At 43.6% G+C, this 23,377-nt stretch overlaps 1 protein-coding gene across 1 annotated transcript in view; it reads left to right on the forward strand.

The window, feature by feature from the left end:
- Positions 1–23,377, forward strand: part of GALNT5 (polypeptide N-acetylgalactosaminyltransferase 5) — a 39,248-nt gene that overhangs the window by 6,386 nt on the left and 9,485 nt on the right. The window contains exons 2-9 of the mRNA XM_081187471.1: positions 6,045–6,211; positions 7,945–8,064; positions 9,910–10,045; positions 10,565–10,684; positions 11,519–11,636; positions 12,473–12,796; positions 15,285–15,365; positions 16,831–16,992. Coding sequence (XP_081043597.1) covers positions 6,045–6,211; positions 7,945–8,064; positions 9,910–10,045; positions 10,565–10,684; positions 11,519–11,636; positions 12,473–12,796; positions 15,285–15,365; positions 16,831–16,992 — 1,228 coding nt within the window. The remainder of the gene's footprint in view (positions 1–6,044; positions 6,212–7,944; positions 8,065–9,909; positions 10,046–10,564; positions 10,685–11,518; positions 11,637–12,472; positions 12,797–15,284; positions 15,366–16,830; positions 16,993–23,377) is intronic.

The raw sequence follows: 23,377 nt of genomic DNA on the forward strand, positions 1-23,377 counted from the left end.
ATAAGTTTTAAATGTATGGTGTGAATGTAGCCAAGAGCTACGTTGCCTCAGGAGCAATTTGTTTGGGGGTAGGGCAGGGCCAGGTAGGTGAGGTCCAAATCCAAAGTTGTTATGGCCCTCTTTCTTTCTTTCTTTCTTTCTTTCTTTCTTTCTTTCTTTCTTTCTGCCACCTCCTTTTCTATTTGTATTTTTTTGCGTCTCGTTCTGCTACCCCTTCCTCCAGCCACCTTTTCCCCTTCTTCCTTGTCACTCAGGTGATATTGTCCGGGGGTGTAGGTACCCCACCTCTTCTCTACTGCAAGGACAATCCTGGTATAACACAGTGAGGCTTTGTTTAGGCTTCTCAGCCTCCCCGGCTGCTAAGCGGAGCAGCCACCACAGACACTTTCCTGCATATCCTCCAGCCTCCAGAGCTTCAACTCTAGTTATTTTGGTCTGGATTAGAGAGAGACCTGGAGAGCAGAGGGGAATAGGGATTTAGAGGCTTTTTAGAGGGTGCTCTCCCATTTTATGCAATTACACTTAGGTGCATGAGGGCCCCGGGACGTAACCCCTGTGTAAGTGGAGGTGATGCTTGCACCATATATGACAGGTTCACCTTCTATGCGCCTACCTTATAGCCCAGCAGTGAATGTACCTGCCTTATACCAGGTCAGGCCATTTGTTCATCAAGTCAAGATTCTCTACTCGTGACGGCTGTAGCTCTCCAGCGTCTTTTCCACCGTCTCTCTCTCTCTCTCTCTCTCTCTCTCTCTCTCTCTCTCTCTCTCTCTCTCTTTTCTTTCTTTCTAACTTCCCTTGCTGTGAGGCCTGCTTGGAAATTTCAGCCGTCTCCCCAAACAAAACGTCCCAGAGGCAAGGGAGGCAAAGATACGGATATGGGGGGAACAACAACCACATAAAACATTCTCAAGGAACAATTGAGAGAATTGACTCTGTGAGAAGTTCTTTGGTAAGATGCTGTGGCCTTCTCAAGATCCCCTTGAAGATATTGGAGCTTAGGGAGCGAAGGCCCCCCTTAAGGCACCAAATCTGGCCCACCAATGAATTGCAAATAGGAATGGAGAGAAATGCTTTTCCCTCAGCCTTTTGTTCAAGCAGGAAAGACTCAGACCTGACCCAGCCCTTTGCCTCCTCCTCCTTTTTACTGCCATGAAATGAAATGACAAATTCATTGAAATGGGAGAAATTTTTATCGCCCCCTCAGATCTGCAGATTTTGTTCTGTTCCTTCTTGATATATAGGCCTAGTGGGCTACATTCAGACCTTGTTGCTTTGCAGACATCAGCATTCGCCGGCTTAGGTAGAGCGAAAGGAGAGGCTTTTATTTTGACAAGCTAACAACAACAACAAAAGTTTTGCAAATACAGTGGTACCTCGGGTTAAGTACTTAATTCGTTCCGGAGGTCCGTACTTAACCTGAAACTGTTCTTAACCTGAAGCACCACTTTAGCTAATGGGGCCTCCCGCTGCTTCCGCACCACCGGAGCCCGATTTCTGTTCTTATCCTGAAGCAAAGTTCTTAACCCGAGGTACTATTTCTGGGTTAGCAGAGTGTGTAACCTGAAGCGTATGTAACTTGAAGCGTATGTAACCCGAGGTACCACTGTATTATTATGGTTGCTAGTTAGTCGCTTTGCTCTAAGAAATGTCTCAAAGGAGTCCCTTTGAGACATTTCTTAGAGCAAAGCGACTAACTAGCAAACATAATAATACAGTGGTACACAACAGAACAGAACAGAACACAACAGAAATACGAAAACCGGTTGTAGTAAACACAGAGGGAGGAGGAGAGAGGGATGCGTTGGTCAAAGTCCTTGCATTTAATTGGGCTGCCAGCAAGCATCCCCAGGGAGAACGTTTCCTAGCTGGGTTGCAACAACTGAGAAGACCCTCTCCAGTCACCACCCATGTAACCTTACATGGCAGGGGTCCCTGGGGAATGGCTTCAGAAGCAGTTGCAATGTTCTGTTTTGCATTTTTTACATTTTACATTTAAAGTACCTTTTGTGCCAGTAAAACAATTGGCCTACTTCAAGGTTTTAACTTAACTGGCCCTGCAGCTCCCAGTCTCAGCAGCCTGCTTTGGCCGCAGTGTTCCACAGTGTATTTATATAATCATGATTAACAAGGACAAATGGCTACACACCGGCTAAGGAAGTATTGTTGGTGCTAAATAGGCATTTTAGCTGTTTTTCCTTATTGCTGGAGTCTTAACGTTTCAGCGTTTTATATCTTCTCACATTCCTACTTCTATGAAACATGGAGAAACGACTGTAATTTCTTTCTTACAGGATTTCACACATCCGGCCTGCAGCCACTAGAGTGCACTAGAAATCTATTTTCCACCGCTTCCGGAATAAAACTAGGATTGTTTGTATCTGTTTCCAAACTGAAAATCACTTCGGAATACAGTCATACCTCATGTTACGTTTGCTTCAGGTTGCGTGTTTTCAGGTTGCATCCCGCGGCGGCCCAGAAGTACCAGAAAGGGTTACTTCCAGGTTTCGCCGCATGCGCAGATGTGCAAAATGACCGCATGTGCAGAAGCGGCAAATCGTGATGCGCAGATGCGGGTTGCGTTCTGCTCAGGTTGCGAACGGGCCTCCGGAACGGATCCCGTTCGCAACCAGAGGTACCACTGTACTGTATTGAGCTTGCATTCTGTTCTAAGGAGCCCCCAGTGTTAGTTTAACTACAGTAATTAGATGAGACTCTGAAATTTGTTTTGTGTGTGTGGTTTTTCACCCTCCCCTCCTCGTAGTGGTTGTGACAGCAGTGGAGAGATTCAGAAGAAGGGCTCCCTTCAGTCCCTTAGTGCTGACATCCTAGACTCAAGGGACCATAGGTTTATAGTTCCCATGGCTCCTGGGCATGTGAGGAGCTATGGGAACTACATTTCTCTTGGCCCATTGTACCTAGGCCTAACAGAGGTTCCATTTTGAACCTTCCAGGAAGGAATTGCTTCCTCACGAAGTACACACTTAAACTGGAGAGAACTCTCTCCCACAAGGAGGCAGTGATAGCGACCAACTTGGACAGCTTTAAAAGAGGATTAGTCCAGTTCATTGTGCTTTGCCGCCACAATCGGAGACAGTATCTTTCTGAAAAGCAGTCGCTGGAAACCGCTAGAGGGGGACAGTGCTCCTGAGCTCAGGTCCTACCTGTCAGCTTCCTGTGGGCATCTGGCTGGCCACTGGGAGAACAGGGACTGTGTTTGAGGTGGTCTAAGAGCTCTTTTGTGTTTAAAACTGTGCTGCATGTTTTACACATTGCTGTTATTACCGTTTGTTTACTGTTCCGCCTCCAAGGTGTGTGTATCACATCATGCCATTCCTCCAGTGTTAGAAACTCATATGCACAAGCTAGGTGCCAAATGGCTCCTTAAAACCAAGGTTGCAGGTGCCAGAAAGGAAATGTCTAGCTGTCATTTTTGGCCAAGAAGGCTCTAAAGTCTTCTTTTATTATTTTTAAGGATGGGCTGTCTTTCACTGATTATCAGTTAAGCATCTGGCTAGTTCGGATGACAACCTTGAGCTAGGTTAAGAGCTTTGAGAACTTTATCCAGGGACAGTCCACATATATATTTGTTGACTCCTACGTCTTTTTTTCTTAATGGTGACACAGACCATTCAAAATGTAAGAATATTCTGCACAACTGTGAGCAGGGCAGTGGGCTGGAGTAAGTGAAGGCAAGCTACAACAATTAGCTATGATGTTTTTCATGATGTTTTTCATTGCTCCTGCTCAGGCTGCACAGAAAAAGTGTTTCGCTTCCAGAAATTCGTTTTGATGGTGCAGATAAAACATAACTGATAGAATTCTACGGGATGTGGTGTGAGAAAACAGCCAAGATCCAAAACTCCCCAGGCATGGACCTCCAGCTGGTGATGTCAGGTGCCATCTTCACTTGGACGCAGGTGGTCAATAGTCAGGCATAAAATGCACCTGGCGCCTGGCTAATTTCAAACACTGCATTTCTCCACCCAGCCCTCAAAAACTCTTGAGAGGAAGTATTACCCCAAAAGTCCCCAAGTCAGCCAGTGAGATCTATGGTTAAGGGAGGATATGTACTCATATTTTCCCGGTCCTGATATTGTATCTGCTACTCCACCCTGCCACATACAACTCCACAGCTTTTTAGACGTGCTTTTTATCTACCATGTTTTTGCTGGTCGCCCATAAGTTGTCACAGTGCAGGTAGATAATGAACAGTTGCCTGTTGCAATGCTAATCAGGCAGCGAGATGGATGTCAGGAGTGCAGGCAAGCCATGCATTGGTTTTCTCTTTAAATAGCCACTGGATGCTTTTTCTGTTTTTTAGCTTATACCACGGGATTCACACACACGCCGCCCTCCACAGCTGGCTTCCATATACTGCAAAACCCACAGGACACCTGCTCTTTCACTTCTCCTGACTTCCAGTTCATTATAGCACACTGCACTTGCCAAGCCATTAAAAAAAAAGTTACTGCTCTGGAAAAATCATTTGTGCGTCTTGGTTTTTCAAGACTAGGTTGGCCACCCTGCTTGTTCTGAGCTCTCTTAAACACAGAAGCTGAGAAGCAGCAACACAGGCTGTAGACTAGATCAGTGGTGCCAAATTGGTGGCCGGTGGACCCCAGGGGGGTCCGCATAACCCACACAGGGCGTCCTTGACACCATTCACATAACAAGAGATACCAAGTTTTTCAAACATTAGGGGCTACGTAGCTTGGCTTTTGAAAAACGGGGTCTGCAGTACCTACCGTATTTTTCGCTCTATAAGACGCACCCGACCATAAGATGCACCTAGTTTTAGAGGAGAACAAGAAAAAAAATATTCACTTCCTCTCTGCTCAGCGCCTCTCCAGCAAAGCGGGAGGAGAAACGGAAGGGGCTCCATTTCTCCTCCCGCTTCGCTGAAGGGGCGCTGCACAGAGAGGGAAAGCTGCAGAGTGCCTCTCCAGTGAAGTGAAGCCAGGAGAGCAAGAGGGATCGGTGTGAAGCCTCCTAAGCACAGTGGGAGCGCTCCCGCTGCACTCAGGAGGCTTTGGGCAGCTATCCCTGAAGCCAGGAGAGCAAGAGGGATCGGTGTGCAGTGAAAGCAGCAATCCCTCTTGCTGTTCTGGCTTCTGGGATAGCTGCGCATCCTGCATTCGCTCCATAAGACGCACACACATTTCCCCTTACTTTTTAGGAGGGGAAAAGTGTGTCTTATAGAGCAAAAATTACGGTAGCTAATTGGGTACCACTGGTCTAGGTGATGATGATGGTGGTGGTGATGTTTTGATCGAGTCTGCCCGAGTGGCAAAAAAATCAGGAATTATAGCAACTAATCCCTGTATCTTATGAAGTTCCTCTCCATTAAAAGGAGACTCATTAACATAGTCTATTTTTATTGATGTTAGCTCCTGACAGGAAAGTACAACCACTTCCTCTCTTGCCTGCTCAACCCCTGATGTCGGTGCTGACCAGCATCATAGTGCTACATGGAAATTTGCTCCTTGGTTCCCTTCGTTCCTTTCGGTTGAAAACATCACTAGCATTTATTTGGATTTTATCATGGGTTGCCAAGGCAGGTTGAAACAATAAAATCACCAGTCAAAAAAACAGTTACGACCGTAAAATAAGAGAAGCAGAAAACAATTACAAACATTTCCATACATAAAAACAGTGGGAAATACTTCCAGTGCAGATGCAGGCTGTGATAAAGGCTTTGTTGAAAGAGGAAGGCAATCTGTAGGCTCCAAAAAGACAGCAGAGGCAGCAGCTGTCTATTACGGAATGGGAGGAGGGGATTCCAAACGGTAGGTGCAACCACGCTAAAGGTCCTGTTTCTATATCATATGGAATGGACTTCCTGGTAAGGCAGAGTCTGCAAGAGACCCCCTTCTGCAGAGCACAGTGATCGACCGTGTATATAAAGGGTGAGGCAATCTTGAGGTAAAATGTTTTATGGCAAGTTGTTAGAAACGCCAACCCTCCATTCTTTTTTGCATGTGCTTTTACCCATGTGTGTGCGCTGCTTCAGTGCCATTTATGCCTGTTTCTGTTCGCTACAGATGTAGAGATCTTCTCGTCCACAACAACCTTCCCACCACCAGCATCATCATATGCTTTGTTGACGAAGTGTGGTCCACTCTCTTGCGCTCTGTTCACAGTGTCCTCAACCGCTCCCCTCCTCAGTTTATTAAAGAGGTTATTCTGGTGGATGACTTCAGCACAAAAGGTTGGTTGGTGTTTCCCAGTGTGTTTCGGCTTACTGAGTGTCCTGTTTTCCAAGCCGTTTTGCTCTTTTAAAAATGCTGTCGGGTTTTTTGTTTTGTTTCAATTTTAAGGTTGCCGTTTATTTATTTAGAAAATTTGCTCAAAAGAATCCCAAAGAAGAAAACAAAACTCAAAGCAATCCAATTATATATAAACCATGACTAAAATACACAAACCCAGTGAAAAAACAAATATGTGTAAAACTATCACTAAATATCAAGATGAAAACAATAAAACAAATGTAACTTAATACAAGTGGTTGTTGTGATATTCTAGTGAAATTCTGTTGCCTTACATTTCCTTGTGAGCTCAAACTGGTTTGGTTTGGTTTGGTTCCTATAGATGACATTTTATTTCTGTATACAAAAAAAAAAAAAGACAATTAGAATACAGTTGTACCTTGGAAGTCGAACGGAATCCATTCCGGAAGTCCATTAGACTTTCAAAACATTTGGAAACCAAAGTGCAGCTTCTGATTGGCTGAAGGAAGTTCCTGCAGCCAATCAGAAGCCGCGCAAGCCCTGTTGGACGTTCGGCTTCCAAAATAATGTTTGAAAACTGGAACATTCCAGGATTTGATCATTCAGGAGCTGATTTTTTGGGAGCCAAGGCGTTTGAGATCCAAGGTACGACTGTACGTCTAGCCTGAAAGTAAGGACCCCTGACCATTAGGTTCAGTTGCGTATGACTCTAGGGTTGCAGCACTCATCTCACTTTATAGGCCGAGGGAGCCGACGTACAGCTTCCAGGTCATGTGGCCAGCATGACTGAGCCGCTTCTGGCAAATCAGAGCAGCGCACGGAAACACCATTTACCTTCCCGCCGGAGCAGTACCTATTTATCTACTTGCACTCTGACGTGCTTTTGAACTGCTAGGTTGGCAGGAGCAGGGACCGAGCAACGGGAGCTCACCCTGTCGCAGGGATTCGAGCCGCCAACCTTCTGATCTGCAAGCCCTAGGCTCTGTGGTTTAGACCACAGCACCACCCAAGTCCCTTATCCTGAAAATATATTTGGCCTAAAAGAGGGCAGACCAGGGACCCACTGTTCTGTGGGGTGGTTTCTTCTGATGATCATAGATTTGATTCTACCTGTTACTGGGGCCTTATTGCGAGTCCATCACTCAATCCAATGCCCTTACTCAATGCAAGGAATCCATAGCTAGAGCATCCCAGCAGATGGGTGACCAGTCTTCTTGGAAGACCTCCGGTGAGGAGGAGCCCCAGTCCCACCCCTCTGATAATGGTTCTAGTGTCAAACTGTTCTTAATGTTAAAATGTTTCTTCAGTTGAAATCTTATGTGAGTTATCACTTCTCCACTCAGCTTGAGAGAAACCGCTATGTAGTCGCACTATGGATGCAGCTTAAGAGATGTTAACTTTGGGAGGATTATTGAAAGGAAATAAATGTATCAATTAGTGCTTAAAAAGCAAAGTATTTTTGGGAGGCGACAATTCATATGTAATGAAGGTAACATGGCAGCAAGTGAGTGTTGGGTGGGGAGCCAGGGGAAGGGGGTCCACCGTTCCTGTCATGGCTGTCAGAAGAAGGGAACCAATGTTTGTTTTCCACTGTCTCTCCTCCAGCAGCCTGAACAAGTGGCAGTGGCTGAGGGCTGGTTGGTTCCTCTTTATTTCTTGCTCATAGGCACGAATCTGTGGTCCATTTCCTTGCTTCTCTTCTGTTCTGTTTTAGCATACCTCAAGGACAAACTAGACCAGTACATGGCCCAGTTTCCCAAAGTCCGGATCCTTCATCTCAAGGAAAGGCATGGTTTAATACGAGCTAGACTAGCGGGAGCAGAGATTGCCAAAGGTAAAAAGAGTTGCATTTTATCATCAAAGTGCGGTTTGTTATTTGCTGTTGTTGTTTAAAAAAAGACACATGTCACTGGAAGCAGTCCAGTGGAAATTTGACTCATTGCACTGACATCTGTGGAACTAAATGGGTCCAATCAGAAGTTAAGTGCCATTCTGATAAATGGGACTCTCTCCCAGAAAAGTGTGCGTAAGAATATCGCTTTAATTCATTGGGATGTAGGCATGCTTAACCTTCACTGGACTGTACCTGATCGCCAAACAATTTTAAAATGCGCACTAAAATCAGAATAATAGAAGGCAGATATTTCCCCCCACCAGTCATGTAGATTCAGTAGTACTACAAAGGTGACACCAGATATTCTCTTCCTTTTGATTCTCCCCCCCCAAAAAAAAAATATATAGTGAGTTAAAATATGTTTTAAAAACATTTCCTGAAAACCTCTTTAACTGTGAGAACATTCATTTTTTTAAAAAAAAAAATCTTTATTTGGTGCTTTCAGCATTCCCCCTTTCTGGTATCAACTGGAAATCAGGTCATGAACAGGTTAATGTCAAAACATTTTAAAATCACAGAGATTATTGTTCCCTGATGATGACATGGGAGAAGGGGGCAAACAAGACTACAGTGGTACCTCGGGTTACATACGCTTCAGGTTACATACACTTCAGGTTATAGATTCCACTAACCCAGCAGCAGCAGCAGGAGGAGGGCCCATTAGCTAAAGTGGTGCTTCAGGTTAAGAACAGTTTCAGGTTAAGTACGGACCTCCGGAACAAATTAACTATTTAACCCGAGGTACCACTGTAATTGAAAATGAGGACAGTGCTTCCTGAATCAGTCACACAGGCGATCTTAACCCAAGAGGAGTCATGAAACCACTACAGACAATACAACTGTGATAGAGGGGAAATAAGGTACATTGGTAGAAGAGGGTCCTGGGTGCATCCCAATGTAAACACAGGTTTCTCCAGGTGACGTAAAATAGCAGCATTTTAAGCTATGTTATACTGAGTCACATCATTGGTCCATCTAGCTCCCTGTTGTCTGCACTGGTTGACTGTTAATTCCCCTTTGCTGTTTCTGTGTGAAAATCTGATAAGTAAAAAAGGGGAGAACCCAGATAAAATGAGAGGGTGAGTAGGATGTCATTATGATGAGGGTGACAACATGTCAATGCTACACAAAACTTGTGTGCATGAGCAGCACCAAGTCCACAAAAAACTGCTGCGTTGAAGCACTCTTACTTAAGCTGAGAAACAGTGAGTTGGGCATTGTCCTCCCTGGCTGTGTGTGGATGTTCTCCTAGATCTCTTTCTTCAATAGGACACCAAGAAGAATTCTGCTACTATTATCATGTACAGTGGTACCTCGGGTTACATACGCTTCAGGTTACAGACTCCGCTAACCCAGAAATAGTGCTTCAGGTTAAGAACTTTGCTTCAGGATGAGAACAGAAATCGTGCTCCGGTGGCGTGGCAGCAGCAGGAGGCCCCATTAGCTAAAGTGGTGCTTCAGGTTAAGAGCAGTTTTAGGTTAAGAATGGACCTCCAGAACGAATTAAGTACTTAACCTGAGGTACCACTGTACACACACCCAGCAATGTTTTCACAAGAGGCTATCAAGTACGATGGATGAGGAGCCTGTGAGCTTTCAGACTGTGCTGGCCTACAATTCCCATATTTTCAAGCCATTCACTTAGGGTACCTGGGGCTTATGGGAGTTGGACTGCTGCATTATCCGGAAGGCTGCAGGTTCCCTTTCCCTGGAGTGAGAACTTTCCAGAGTTGTTCCATTTCACCTTCTGCAATGGAATTAGCTCCTTTTTATTTTCTTCTCTAGGTGACGTACTGACATTCTTAGATTCTCATGTGGAATGCAACGTAGGGTGGCTGGAGCCGCTCCTGGACAGAATCCGTTTGAATAGGAAGAAAGTTGCCTGTCCTGTTATTGAAGTCATCAGTGACAAAGATATGAGGTAATTTTGATGCCTCCATATTTGTTCTGGTCCTGCCTTGGTAATCCATGCACAGGAAAAAAATACTTATTCACGTGGATCATTTTTCTTGGCAGGGATGGGGAACCTGTAGCCTTACAGATGTTGTTAGATTCCACTTCCCATCACCCTCAGCCAACATGGCCAGTGCCAGTCCAACAATATCTGGAAGACCACAGGTTCCCCTTCTACGTTTTGGAACCAATCTTTTCTACCCTTTATCTTCTTAAGCATCTTCTGGTTGTGACAGTTTCAAAAATAAATTGCAGACAGGGAAAGATGTTACACCAAGAATTTAAGAACTATTTTTGAAGGATGTTAAACATTTCACCACATGTTTAAAAAGCTCATAATTTTGTGAGAGTATGTGTTTTAATGTTACCCGTGGGATCTATTAACAGCCCCTCCCCTTTAAAAGTATATCATTCAAGTTACGGTTACCCTTTTCAGACACAGCTTTTGTTTCTGAAGTTAATTCCTGTTGTGACTTCCATTCCTTAGCTACATGACCGTGGACAGCTTTCAGCGTGGTGTTTTTACATGGCCAATGAATTTTGGATGGAAGCCCATTCCTCCAGATGTCATCTTGAAAAATGGGATTAAGGACACCGATATAATTAGGTAAGTTTCCGCTGTTAAGATTTTGTTGACAGAATTGCTCCTTAAGCACTAAACCCACAAGTTGGGAGAAAGGCGTATATTACTCAGGTTTGCAAAACATAGGTAACATTTGTTGGGTGTGCAACTCTACTCTTTCCTGAGTGCAAACTAGCATCATTAAAACACAGCGAGTTCAGCTATGAGGATCCCATACAAAGAACAAGTTTGGGTAAACACTGGGCCTCTAGACCAGAGTTGTTGGAGTCCCAACTCCCATCAGCCCATAGCCAACATGGTCAGGAATGTCTGAAGCTTTAGTTCAGCCACAATTTCCTGGATTAGAAAACCAGGAATGGCCAACATGGTACCTCCAGATGTTGTTGAACTGCAACTCTCCAGCATAGCCAGGGTGTTCAGGGATGATAGGAGTCATAGTCCATCAACATCTGGAGAGCCCTACATTGGCTACCCCTGATTTATTTAAAGTATGCCTCATATAAATAGGGAGATGTCAGTTTATAAACATGTTAAAACTACCACCTGTGCAAGGAACCTAATGCTATGTTTAGCTAGATGCAATTGCACCCAAACTGTGCATTTGCAAGGCAAGCCATCTACACCATATTCAAGACTTCCATCATATAACAAGATTATATTTTAGAGTTTATAAACAGTGGCAGAGCCTGCTGCTAAGTTTTTGTGGGTGGGGGCGAGCAGATCTAGTTCATCCTGGAAGTCATAAAGGGAATTTTAACTGCATTGTTAAAATTCATGTGGTAGGCACCCTTTAATTGCAAAATCTGTATTTTCTTTTAAAGCACAATGTATATTCCTAAATTATGTTTCAATTACCAGGTGTCCTGTGATGGCAGGTGGGTTATTTTCTATTGATAAGAAGTACTTTTTTGAACTTGGGACATATGATCCTGGCCTTGATGTTTGGGGAGGTGAAAACATGGAGATCTCATTCAAGGTATGTTGCATTAACTGTAACAGTGTTCCTCCCACCCCAGTTGATTTGCATCACATTCATAATCATATTAATGGTCATATTACATCAGCAGTCCTGCATATATAGTGATTTCAGATCCTCCTTAGTAGAAATAAATGGTCAAAAATGACTGCATCAGGGCAAGCAGTATATTGTATCTGTTATATTTACATATTATTCCGTCACGTCCCCCCAGCAATCACATTTTAAACTTGAGGGTGCTTTGTAAGATGTATGCACCTTTAACAAAATATAGCTTTCATGAAATAGATTAAAATAAAACCCTAGGCAAAAAGCACTAAATAATACAATGGCTCATGTCAGATACCACATATGAAACCATGGTTAAGGAACATTCAATATGGTTGATGTTTTGCGTGAACTGATAGATCGTGGGTTGTGATCCAGTGGCAGATTAGAATGGGAAATGGATTTGCAAACCATGATTTGTGCTATCTCTCATTGGTGTGATGTCTGAATTGACAAACCATTGTTAACAGCCATTGCTGTGCCTCTGAAGGCCATTGCAGCTGGAGACTGTAGTGCTGAGCAGATATAAAACAAAAACAGACCACAGGTTGCCTGTACATACAGAAGCTCCAACTGTGGTTTGGGATCTTAAGCCACATTTACTGTAAACTATGGTTAGGCATGCTGTCTGAACTGAGCTGGTGTGCTGTGGAATCCCCTTACATAATTATCAACAGCAAGTTGTGCTAAACCTTCCCTATCCGGGTGCACCCTAAGGCATATTACATGACAGAATCCATTGGCCAGTGGTTGCCTCATGAAGTGTTATCCTACCTCTTTTTCACCAGGTTTGGATGTGTGGAGGGGAAATAGAAATCACCCCGTGTTCCAGAGTGGGCCACATTTTCAGGAACGACAACCCCTACTCCTTCCCTAAAGACCGCCTTACCACGGTGGAGCGGAATTTGGCCCGAGTTGCAGAGGTTTGGCTGGATGAATACAAAGATCTCTTCTATGGACATGGTTATCACCTCATCCAAAAGAACCTGGACGTTGGGGATTTGACTCAACAGAGAGAACTGAGGAAGAGGCTTCAGTGCAAAAACTTCAAATGGTACCTGGAGAACGTCTACCCTGATTTAGAAGCTCCCCTTGTTAAAGCTAGTGGGCTGGTATGTTCAGTTTCCCAACTCCAATGTGCCCCTTGGGCTAATGTCAACTTGACACATCATCATCTTAAGACTTTATGTCTTTTGTGTGGTATTTGCCTGCAATGGATTTCGCCCAGTGTTTGGTAGCCCAGAGCTGAGGAACATCTGGTCCTCCAGATGCTGTTGGACTACAGCTGCATCATCCCTGACCATGGGCAACGTTGACTAAAGCTGGTGAGAGATGGAATCGAACAACATCTGGAGGACCAGAGGGGGATGAATTCATGTCCAAAGGATGAGTGGGAAATTAATGTGGGGGGAAAGATCCTGGTGGAGTTTGCATGTGTTGCAATATATTAAATGGGTTGATGTTTGGGGCCCAGACCCCACCTCTCTGCCTTGGGCTTGGTTTGTGAGCTGAAGCTACTCACTTATCTTAGAATTGTAGTGTTGGAAGGGATCCTGAGGATCATCTAGTCCAACTCCCCGCAATGCAGGAATAAGCAGCTGCCCCATGCGGGGATCAAACCTGCAACCATGGCGTTCTCAGCACTACGCTCTAAACAACTGAGCTAAGGCATCTGGTCCAGAATTCTGCATTCGCTAGTGACCACCCAAATGCCTCTGAGAAGCTTTTGAGCAGGGCATTGGACCCTGCTGTTTGTCCCCAGCACCTAGTTTTTCAGAGGCCTCTGAAGAGGAAGGTTCTGTTCAGCTGTTGTAGCTGAGATGTAGCTGTGCCCATTTAAAGCACTGGAATCTGTCAGGGAGGAGGAGCTTTGGGTGAAGCCAAGGGAAGATGTCGGGAGCAGCCTAGTGTCGGTAGACCCTGCAGTAACGATTAGCAGCTGAAGAAGAGTTGTTGATATTTTAGATGTTTGCCCTAGAGTATTGGTGCTTAAAAGACCTTAGTTTGGTTTGTTTTTCTTCTTCTTCTTACATTCCTAACTCAAATCACCAAGGCTCAACTTCCTCTCAGATCTCAGACTTCTTGCTTGCAGCCACTAGAGTGCAGTAGAATCCCATTTTCCTCCAGTTTCTGGAATAAAATTGGCATTTTGGTACCTTATCCCAAACCCAAAATTTTCTTCCGTAAAGCAGTGATACGGCATCCTGATGAACTTTCTGTGCCCACCATCCAATTTCAGTACTAATTTATAAGCTGTAATTAGGAGAGAGGGCATGAAAGTTACATTGCTGGTGCTGATGGGAGTTGTAGTTTTATCGGGGTCAAAGATTCCCCACTCCTGCTTTGTACCTTATGCATATTTGCAGTGTGTTCCTTCTGCTCCTGTCGTGTCCCCTCCTTTCATTCCATGACAGCAGACACAGACCTGTGATGTTGCAGGAGCTTTTCTGTGCCTGGCAATTGCAAGAACTCTGACCTTTCCTTGTTTCTACAGGGCCAATAGGTGTGCAGAGAAATGAGAGAGTGCCGTGCTCTATGCCATCATGGGCAGAATTGGGGAACCTGTGGGCTACCAGATGTTACTGCATCATGACCCGTGTTCAGGGATACTGGGAGCTATAGTCCAGCAAATATCTGGAAGGCTGCAGGTTCCCCATCCCTCACCCTGGGCGAGAGAAGGTGTTGTGATGAGGGAGTTGGAAAGAGATCCTTGATAGACCACTTAGTACACGGCCGTAAAAATTGCAAAATGCAATCAAGTCACTCATCCCCCAAATCCATTAGCAAACTGAGATCTGGTGACAGCAGGAGGGCTTAGCCACTTATTTATATTTATTTTGTTGACCTTTGCATTAACAAATTACAGTGCACATCATTAACCCAGAAGATTTTTGTTTAAAACTCCAAATTAGTCTTGCTTAGGCAAGATAATCTCAAGATGGAAGATTGCTATTACGATGGGTTGGGCAACCCAATTGACTGCATAAGGTCAGCTGTGGAGAATTGCTCTTTTTACCTGTCCCTGGCTTAGGTTTGCTGATAGGGGGCTGCAGCATTGTTGCTCCCTCCAGTCCGAAAACAAACCTGAATTACAGCATTTGAATCAGTAGAATGAAAGTTTTCATACTTCCAAAACAGAAAAAAGGGTTGATTTTAGGGCTGTCCACAAACACAAGAATTTGAAACTGATTAGAAACAATTTGCATGTCACCTAATTTTTTTAATGAGATAACAAAGACAGCTAACAATTTAATAAACAAGCACTGCCAAGTTGTTAAAAGAAAAGGCCATCTTTTACATTTTCTTTTTCTTTCCCTGTTAGTTGTCACACACCTGTCAAAATAGCCTCAGATGCTCAGGTCAACTAATTAAAAGTGAGCCCAATCTGATTGATCACCTTCAATGACTATGTTTCAACTTACGAAATACCCATCAAATGTCAGAAATGGGGTAGAGGAGCTCTAGTGGCTATTGCCCACCTCTAGACATTGAATTGGGGTTTTTTTTTAAAAAAATGCTACATTCCTTCTTCAGGGTCTTTATGCCCACTTTGACATCACATTTCTAATATTTTGCTTCAATTTGCTTGTTTTATTTTAGATCATTAACATAGCACTGGCTAAATGCGTCACTGTGAATACATCTAGCCTGGCCTTTGAAACATGTGATGTTAATAACAAGGTAAGACTGTTTATTGCCTTCCTGTTCATTTTTTCATATTGGAGGCCCAATATGGTTGCTTGTCTTTAATGCCCTTTTTGAAATTTCAACTTGGGAGGCTAATACTGGGCACAGTCTTCGTGCTGGGCTCACAGCTAGCCTTCCCTCACTATCGGGAGATGCAAGAAGGCCCTTTATACTTACCCTGAGGCACAGATGACAGAGTGGGAGTCACAAACCAGTGGCACTGGCGAGTGGCACATAAGTGGCCTCTGGAAGCCAGATTATTCCCACTCCATTTCCTGCAGCTTCCAGGAAGCATAAAAAATATGTAATATTTTCATGGGGTTATTTACTACTTTTTGCACTAATGGGTTGTTCCAAACAATCCAGTTCCTTTTCCCGTTCACACCACTGCGAAGTGCCACGGGTGAGACGCGTTTTTCACCCACCAAACCAAAGGCTGGCTTTCATGCCTACCCTTCACCCGTAAATACAGGTAACAACAATATCAAACTGCAGTATTAAAAATTAGTTGAAACCGCAGTCTGATGTTTATCCCAGGATCGTAGAGAACAGTCTCAGCAGTTCTACCCACTTTGCAGGTTGCCTTTAGGTCAGTGTTAGAAGATATATAAGCCAGGCAGCAAAATAACTCCATAAACCAGGGTTACCATCACCAAAACGGGACGCCTAGTTGCCATTTTTGGGCAAGTCGTGTTTTTCAATATGACTTTTGGGTTCGTGAAAGTCATTCTGACTGTGCAGATAAGATATAATGGATAGGATTCAGCAGGATGTGTTCCAAGTGTGTGGAAACAGTTCAGATCCAAGGATCCCCAGGCATGCACCTTCAGATGGCGGAGACATCAGGCACCATCCTGCTTCCCAGGCATCTTCACCTGGTTGCAAGTGGCACCTGGCACCTGGCGAATTTCGAAAGCTACTTTAGATTGCCTGCATTTTGCATACTGAGGGATTCAACTGCCTACTGGAAAGGCTAATTTTAGTCATTTATTTTTTAAAAAATACTTGTATACTAGCCTCTCACAAAACATCAGGAAGGTGTACAGCAATGTAAAAAAAACCTATGTAAAATAAAAGCACTACAGAACAATCATTAAAATGACTGGCTACTGAATAAAATTTTAAGAAGCTGCATATTACTATTACTAAAATTTATTTATCAAATCGCCTTCCAAACTGGGTGATCTACATGTAAAATAATTTAAAACAGTTTAAAACACACACAAAAAACCAAATACGTTTAAAATAAGTTTAAAGTCCTAACAAGTGGACACCCATTTATCCATCTGAGAATGTCTGTTTGAACAAAAAGGTCTTCAACTGTTTCTGGAAAGTGCAGATATTGGACGCCTGTTGGCATAAAAATGTCTTCCGAGCGGCACCTGAAAGCAGGGTTGAAATTGAGCGTGATAACCAACCACCGAAATTTTGCCTTCTACTGATTCTTTCCCATGCGCAGAACCAGAAGTTCAACTATACTTGGCTGAGATTGATCCAGCACGGAGACTCCTGTGTGGCAGTGACTGATGCGGAAGGGACACTGGGGCTGCACCCTTGCGATAAACGAAACAATAGCCTGAAATGGTTGCATAAATCACTGGTGGCTTTTCATCCAGAACTCGTAAGTGCAGCATTTGCAAAGGGCTCCTCCTCCCTCCCAGCCCCCTTCACTGTGGCCAAACTGGAACTGGTGCAAAACAAAGGGAGCCTTTTCTCTCATTTCCATTTGTATGGGGGCATGTGAGAGGCATTTGTCATTCAAGTAGAGAAAGGGTTTGTGCAGGCGTTAACTTTTAGCTATATTTGATGAATCGAAGGGCATTTTTTTTAGTTATTTCCATATGTTTATCCTGCCCTTCCTCCAACGGGTTCGGGGTGGTGCACATAGTTCCGTTTTATCAACCCATTCTCTCCTCACAACAGCCCTGTGAGGTAGGTTAGGCTGAGAGATGATGGTTTGAGTGAGCGTTCTGGCTGAACACGGGCTTCTCTGGTCCTTAGCCCAACACGCTTAAGACCTTTTGGCTGTCAAGAGCCGCAGTCCACCAGGGTCAATCAACCGTGGCACATTGCGGCAGTGGAAAAGACGGAAGCCAAAAGTGGAGAGGACAAGCCCTTTCCCCCCACCCTCTTTTTACACCAATTCTCTCCTTCCTCTACACCTAGTAGCCTGGTACAGGCAGGGGTGTAGATTGCTTTTGTCAGTTGTCCAGATTTGCCACTTGCAGAAGGCTTTCCTCCTCTCCTTTGATCACTCCATTCATTTCAGCTCTCCCCCCCCCCCTGCAATTTCCCCTCTGGACTCCCCCCACCTATATGAAATTAAGTTGAGGGCTGCATATGGCCCTCAGGTTGCTCACCTGTGCTCTAATCATGCAACCACGCAGGATGTAGCAAGCTTACATACTTACAGGCCGTACAAACGAATCAATGTAGACAGGGTCGCGGGTGGCACTGTGGCCTAAACCACTGAGCCTCTTGGACTTGCCAATCAGAAGGTTGGTGGTTCGAATCCCCACTTCGGGGTGAGCTCCCGTTCCTCTGTCCCAGCTCCTGCCAAGCTAGCAGTTCGAAAGCACGCCAGTGCAAGTAGATAAATAGGTACCACTGCGGCGGGAAGTTAAACAGCGTCTCTGTGCACTCTGGTTTCCGCCACAGTGTTCCGTTGTGCCAGACGTGGCCTGGAAAGCTGTCTGTGAGCAAGAGCTAGTTCCCTCAGCCTGAAAGCAAGATGAGCGCCATACCACATAGTCACCTTTGACTGGACTTAACCGTCCAGGGGTCCTTTACCTTTACCTTTATATGTGTGTGTTGTTTGTGAGTGTGTGAAAGAGAGAGAGAGAGAGAGAACAGAAGGAATCATTGGAACTTCTTCAAGCAGGTACGTTTCTTAAGCCCCAAGTCCTGTTTCTCCACTGAGACATACGTGCAGGCCAATGAATTTGTGGGATTTCTCCAAAAGCTTTCTTGGGTCGCAAAATCAGCACACGTCTTGAGGCAAAGGTCTGAAACCAGGTGGCTGTTAAAATAGCAGGTTGGATTCAGACTATAAGTGAGTTGTGTTGGAGTCCCATTGAAGTGACTAACTTAAGTCATGTTGATCTCAATGGGTGGGATTCAGTATCTCCCCCTGTGTTTTGTTGTGTCCACAACCCACCACCCTGCAATCCAGTTCCATCAGCAGAACCCTTGTTTCAACACTGGCAATGGGACAACATCCTCTGCTGCAGGTGAGGCAGCTGGGTAGTTTAGAAGTTAGAGAATAGGCTAGTTTAAGGGACTCAAGGGAAATGGTTGGGGGACTGCCCCCCTCCCCACGCCACCTGAGGCAATAACCTCACACTGCCCTGGGTGCTGGGGGTAGTTTTCTATTTTAAGACCTCAACTTTGCCTTCCTAAGTACTGTGATTTCAGTTTCTCACAGATCTTCCTTCCAGGGTGGTCATCCATACATCATAGAAACACTTTGCAGTGTTAAAGAATAGATTCTCTAAACTGTCCTGGCGCAAAAATCAATCTAATGACTGTATTTAAAACACGAACACCAAAATCGTTTGCAGCCTCCTCAGCTATAGTTTCTAGAAATAATTCTAAAGGCTTTTTTTTAAAAAAAAAAAAAAAGGACCAAGGTAAATTAAAATGATTTTCCCTATCTGAAAGAAGCTGATTTTTAGCAGGTCCTTTCAAGACTTTTGGGTGGGGGCTGTTGAAAGGGAAGAATAGCAATTATAGGAGCTGATCGATAATCTTGTACAAGATCCTGACATTGTGACTCTTTCCATCTGTTCCTCCTTTGCCAATCTTGGTTCAAAACCTCCTAAAAAGTGAAAATACTCCCTTTTTTAGGCTAAGACATGAAAAAGAATATGAAAAATGACCAGCCATTTAAGTTACCAGATAGCTTGTCAGGTAGCACTGACATTCTTTGATCTACCTCTGAACTCTGGGCCTTAAAACAGATTGGACCTTCCACAATATAGAAAGTCGTGTTTCCCTTCTTCTTCTTCTTCTTCTTCTTCTTCTTCTTCTTCTTCTTCTTCTTCTTCTTCTTCTGCCTTAATTGTAATACCCAGTTCAGCACAATTGGATACGGGCAATTGCACCTGTACAAAACTAAGCCAGCAGCAAGTTTGAGCCGTACAATTTTATCCGCCAAGGTAAAAGATCAGATTAGTTTTTTTATGAAAGCTTTGGAGGGCGGGCTGGCCCTGTGGGAGCCTAAAGTTATTGCCGTCACTTGAAACCAAAAGATGGATTTATTTTCTACAAAGCTAAGGGCTGTCCTCTGCAGGCTCGTCTTGTACCGGCACTGTTCAGAATGAATAAAAATCGGCCACAGCACAGCCTGTTCTTTGGGGGAAATCAGGAAGCAAACCTGTACCTTTTGGAAGCTTTTGGTGTTCTCATTTGTACATTTCAGCTTACGTTGGAGTACAAAGAGGGGGATTTGAGCATACAGCTCCTATGTTCGTCAGTTCAGCCACAGGTACTCTGCAGTTGTACATGCATAGGCACCCCCAGGTGATCAGGACTCCCGATTGTACAGGGCTACTTACTGCATGACATTTCTGTATGCACACAGCTGTATGTGCATGGGTGTTCTTTTTCAGAAGTCCTGTGCGATGCATGAATGTCATGGGTGGAGCCAGTGCGGCGCAGTGATGTTCGCCCAGATCTGGCAGCTGAATATATATACACATGGAGCAATGCATGGAGTTTATTGATTGATTTATAGCCCATCTTCTCCTCCCAAGGAACTCCCAAGGCTGCATACATAGAATAATGGAATCGCAGAGTTGAGAGGGACCCTGAGGGGTCATCTAATCCAACCCCCTGCAATGCACGTATCTCAACCAAAGCATCCATAACTGGTGGCCACCCAATCTCTACTTTAAAACCTCCAGTGAAGGAGGTTGGACCCTCCAAGGATTCTCCCCTCCTCTTGTAATCTCCACAACAACCCTGTGACGTAGCTTAGGCTAAGAGGCAATGCCTGGGTCAAGGTCACCCAGTGAACCTCATTTGAACCCTGGTCTTCCTTCCAGGTCCTAACTCGACACTCCAACCACTAAGCCGCACTTGCATGAGGGTCCATGAACTGGGTTTTTAAAATTGCCACCACTATCATCACATTAATAGTAATAGTAATAATTCATTATTTATACCCTGCCCATCTGGCTGGGTTTCTCTAGCCGCACTGGGCGGCTCCCAACAGAATAGTAAAAATAGAATCAAACAGTTAAAACTTCCCTAAACATTACCGCCCATGCAATCCGCATGGGCATCCTTGTGTGAAATGAATGGAGGCTGTTCAAGAGCACTGGTGGAACTGCTCAAATTGATTTCATTGGAACACGACAACTTCACGGTGGATGGTCCTAGGCTTCCAAAACAGCAGGCAATGCAACAGAGCTGAGTTGAAGATGGCAAATCTAAATGCAGGTGTGAAAACTAAGAACCAGAGCCACTTGATGCACTTTTTTTTTTTAACCCTTCCACTCTCAAAAACCAGGAATGGGCTTTTGGTGGCCTGCATACGGTCACATCCCAGTGTGCATTTGTTGGCACAACTACAGCGCTATTCCTAAAGGATATATTAGCCTCGAGTTTTCCTTAAATGGGTTGTTCCTTAATGCTTTGTACAGTGGTACCTCAGGTTAAGAACTTAATTCGTTCTGGAGGTCCATTCTTAACCTGAAGCACCACTTTAGCTAATGGGGCCTCCCGCTGCCACTGTACCACCGCCGCACAATTTCTGTTTTTATCCTTTTTTTAAAAAAAAAATGCATTTTTATTGAAGTTATGCACAAAAAACAGACATATATAAAAATACAGAGAAAAAATTACAAAGAAAAAAGAAAAGAAAAAAGAAAAACCACACGTCCGAAAAAAGAAAAACACACAATCTGAACTTCCCTCCGTCCTTTTGATAAGTATCGAATATCTCCTTCCATTACGTATTTGATTTTCAATCTATAGTCTTAAATTCACTTGCTGGTCGTATTGTTCTAACCCCGTCAATTCACTTTAAGCATTTATTCCAATATATTTCCAAAATTTACTCCAATTTTTCAGAAATTTCTGTTCATCCTGATCTCTTATTTTACCTGTTAGTTTGTCAAGCTCAGCATAGTTTACCATTCTAATCTGCCAGTCCTTTATGCTGGGGATGGTTTCCACTTTCCAATATTGTGCCAACATAATTCTCGCTGCTGTGGTGGCGTAGAGGAATATCGTCCTATCTTCCTTTTTAATTTCTTTATCCATCATTCCCAACAGGAAGGCTTCAGGCCTCTTGGGAAAGGTATACTTAAATATTTTTTTAAGTTCATTATAAATTAATTCCCAAAAGCCTTTCACCTTTTTACATGTCCACCATAAATGATATAGGTCACCCTCCACCTCGCCACATTTCCAGCATCTCTTATCCTTTAATCTATACATTTTGGCCAATTTCACAGGGGTGTGGTACCATCTATATAGCATCTTCCAGATATTTTCTCTCAGTGCCATACATGCTGTGAACTTTATGTTACAATTCCAAACTTCTATCCACCTTTCAAAATCAATATTATAACCAAAGTCAATTGCCCATTTAATCATTGCCTCCTTCACCTCCTCATCTTTTGTGTACCACTCTAGTAATATATCATAAATTCTGGACAGGGTTTTATTTTTGCCTTCTATTACTTCTATATTAAATTTTGATTTTTTTATCATCAAAACCCGCCTTCCTCTTATCCTCTTTTAACAAATCATTCACCTGGTGGTATTGCAGCCAACCAGTGAATAAATTTTTTATTTCTTCGTAAGGTCTGAGTTTGGGCCCTTGGTCAGTTTTTCTTAACATTTCTTCATAGGTGGCGTTTATCTCCTCCATATTTATTTTCTTAATCGTTAAGGCCTCTATTGGTGAAATCCACCATGGGGACTTTCTTTCAAGGAGGTTTTTGTTCCTTTCCCATGCTTGATATAATGGTCCCCTAAAAATATGGTCTAAGAAACTCTTGTGAACTTTCACTTTCCCATACCAAAGGTACGAATGCCATCCGTACCAATTATTAAAGCCTTCCAGGTCCAGTAGCTCTCTATTCTCCAGTTTTATCCAATCTTTTACCCAATATATACAAGCCGCTTCATAGTATAAGCTTAGGTCCGGGAGAGAAAAAACCCCTCTTTCTTTTTTGTCTATCAAAATTTTCATTTTTATCCGTGGCCTTTTCCCCTGCCAAATATACTTTGCCAAGGCTCTCTGCCACTCTTTACATTGTTTTAGGCCTTTAAGTATGGGGATGGTTTGGAATAAAAATAACATTCTGGGCAGAATGTTCATTTTAACAACAGCTATCCTCCCCAAAAAGGAGAGTTTCATCCTCCCCCAAATTTCCATGTCTTTCTTTATACTCCTCCAGGTGGCATCGTAATTATCCTTTTATAAATTTATGTTCTTAGCTGTAACCCAGATCCCAAGATATTTCACTTTCTTAGCTACCGCAATTTTGGTCTTTTTTCTAGATCTATCACTTCTTCCTTTGTTAAATTTTTAACTAACATTTTGGTTTTGTTTTTATTTACCTTAAGTCCTGCCACGGCTCCAAATTCGTCAATTTTTTGTAAAGCTTCTTTTACGCTGTTTTTTGGGTCTTCTAGGGTTAGTACAATGTCATCTGCGAAGGCCTTGATTTTGTATTCCCTCTTTCCTACCCTGACTCCTGTGACTTCTGTTGCCCCCCTCAGTCTCTCGTTTAGTATTTCTAATACTGTTATAAACAATAGAGGAGACAGGGGGCAGCCTTGTCTAGTTCCTTTATATATACTAAAATATTCTGTTGTGGTGTTGTTTATTACCAATTTTGCCTTCTGTTCCTTATATATAGCTTCTATGCCTTTTCTAAATTTCTCTCCCATTCCCATCGTTTCCAAACTTTTCTTCAAAAAATCCCACGAGATGTTATCAAACGCTTTCTCAGCATCTATGAATACCAAGGCCGCTTGTCTATCTATGC

The sequence above is a fragment of the Podarcis bocagei genome (assembly GCF_964188305.1).
Source record: "Podarcis bocagei genome assembly, chromosome: 1".
NCBI lineage: Eukaryota > Metazoa > Chordata > Lepidosauria > Squamata > Lacertidae > Podarcis > Podarcis bocagei.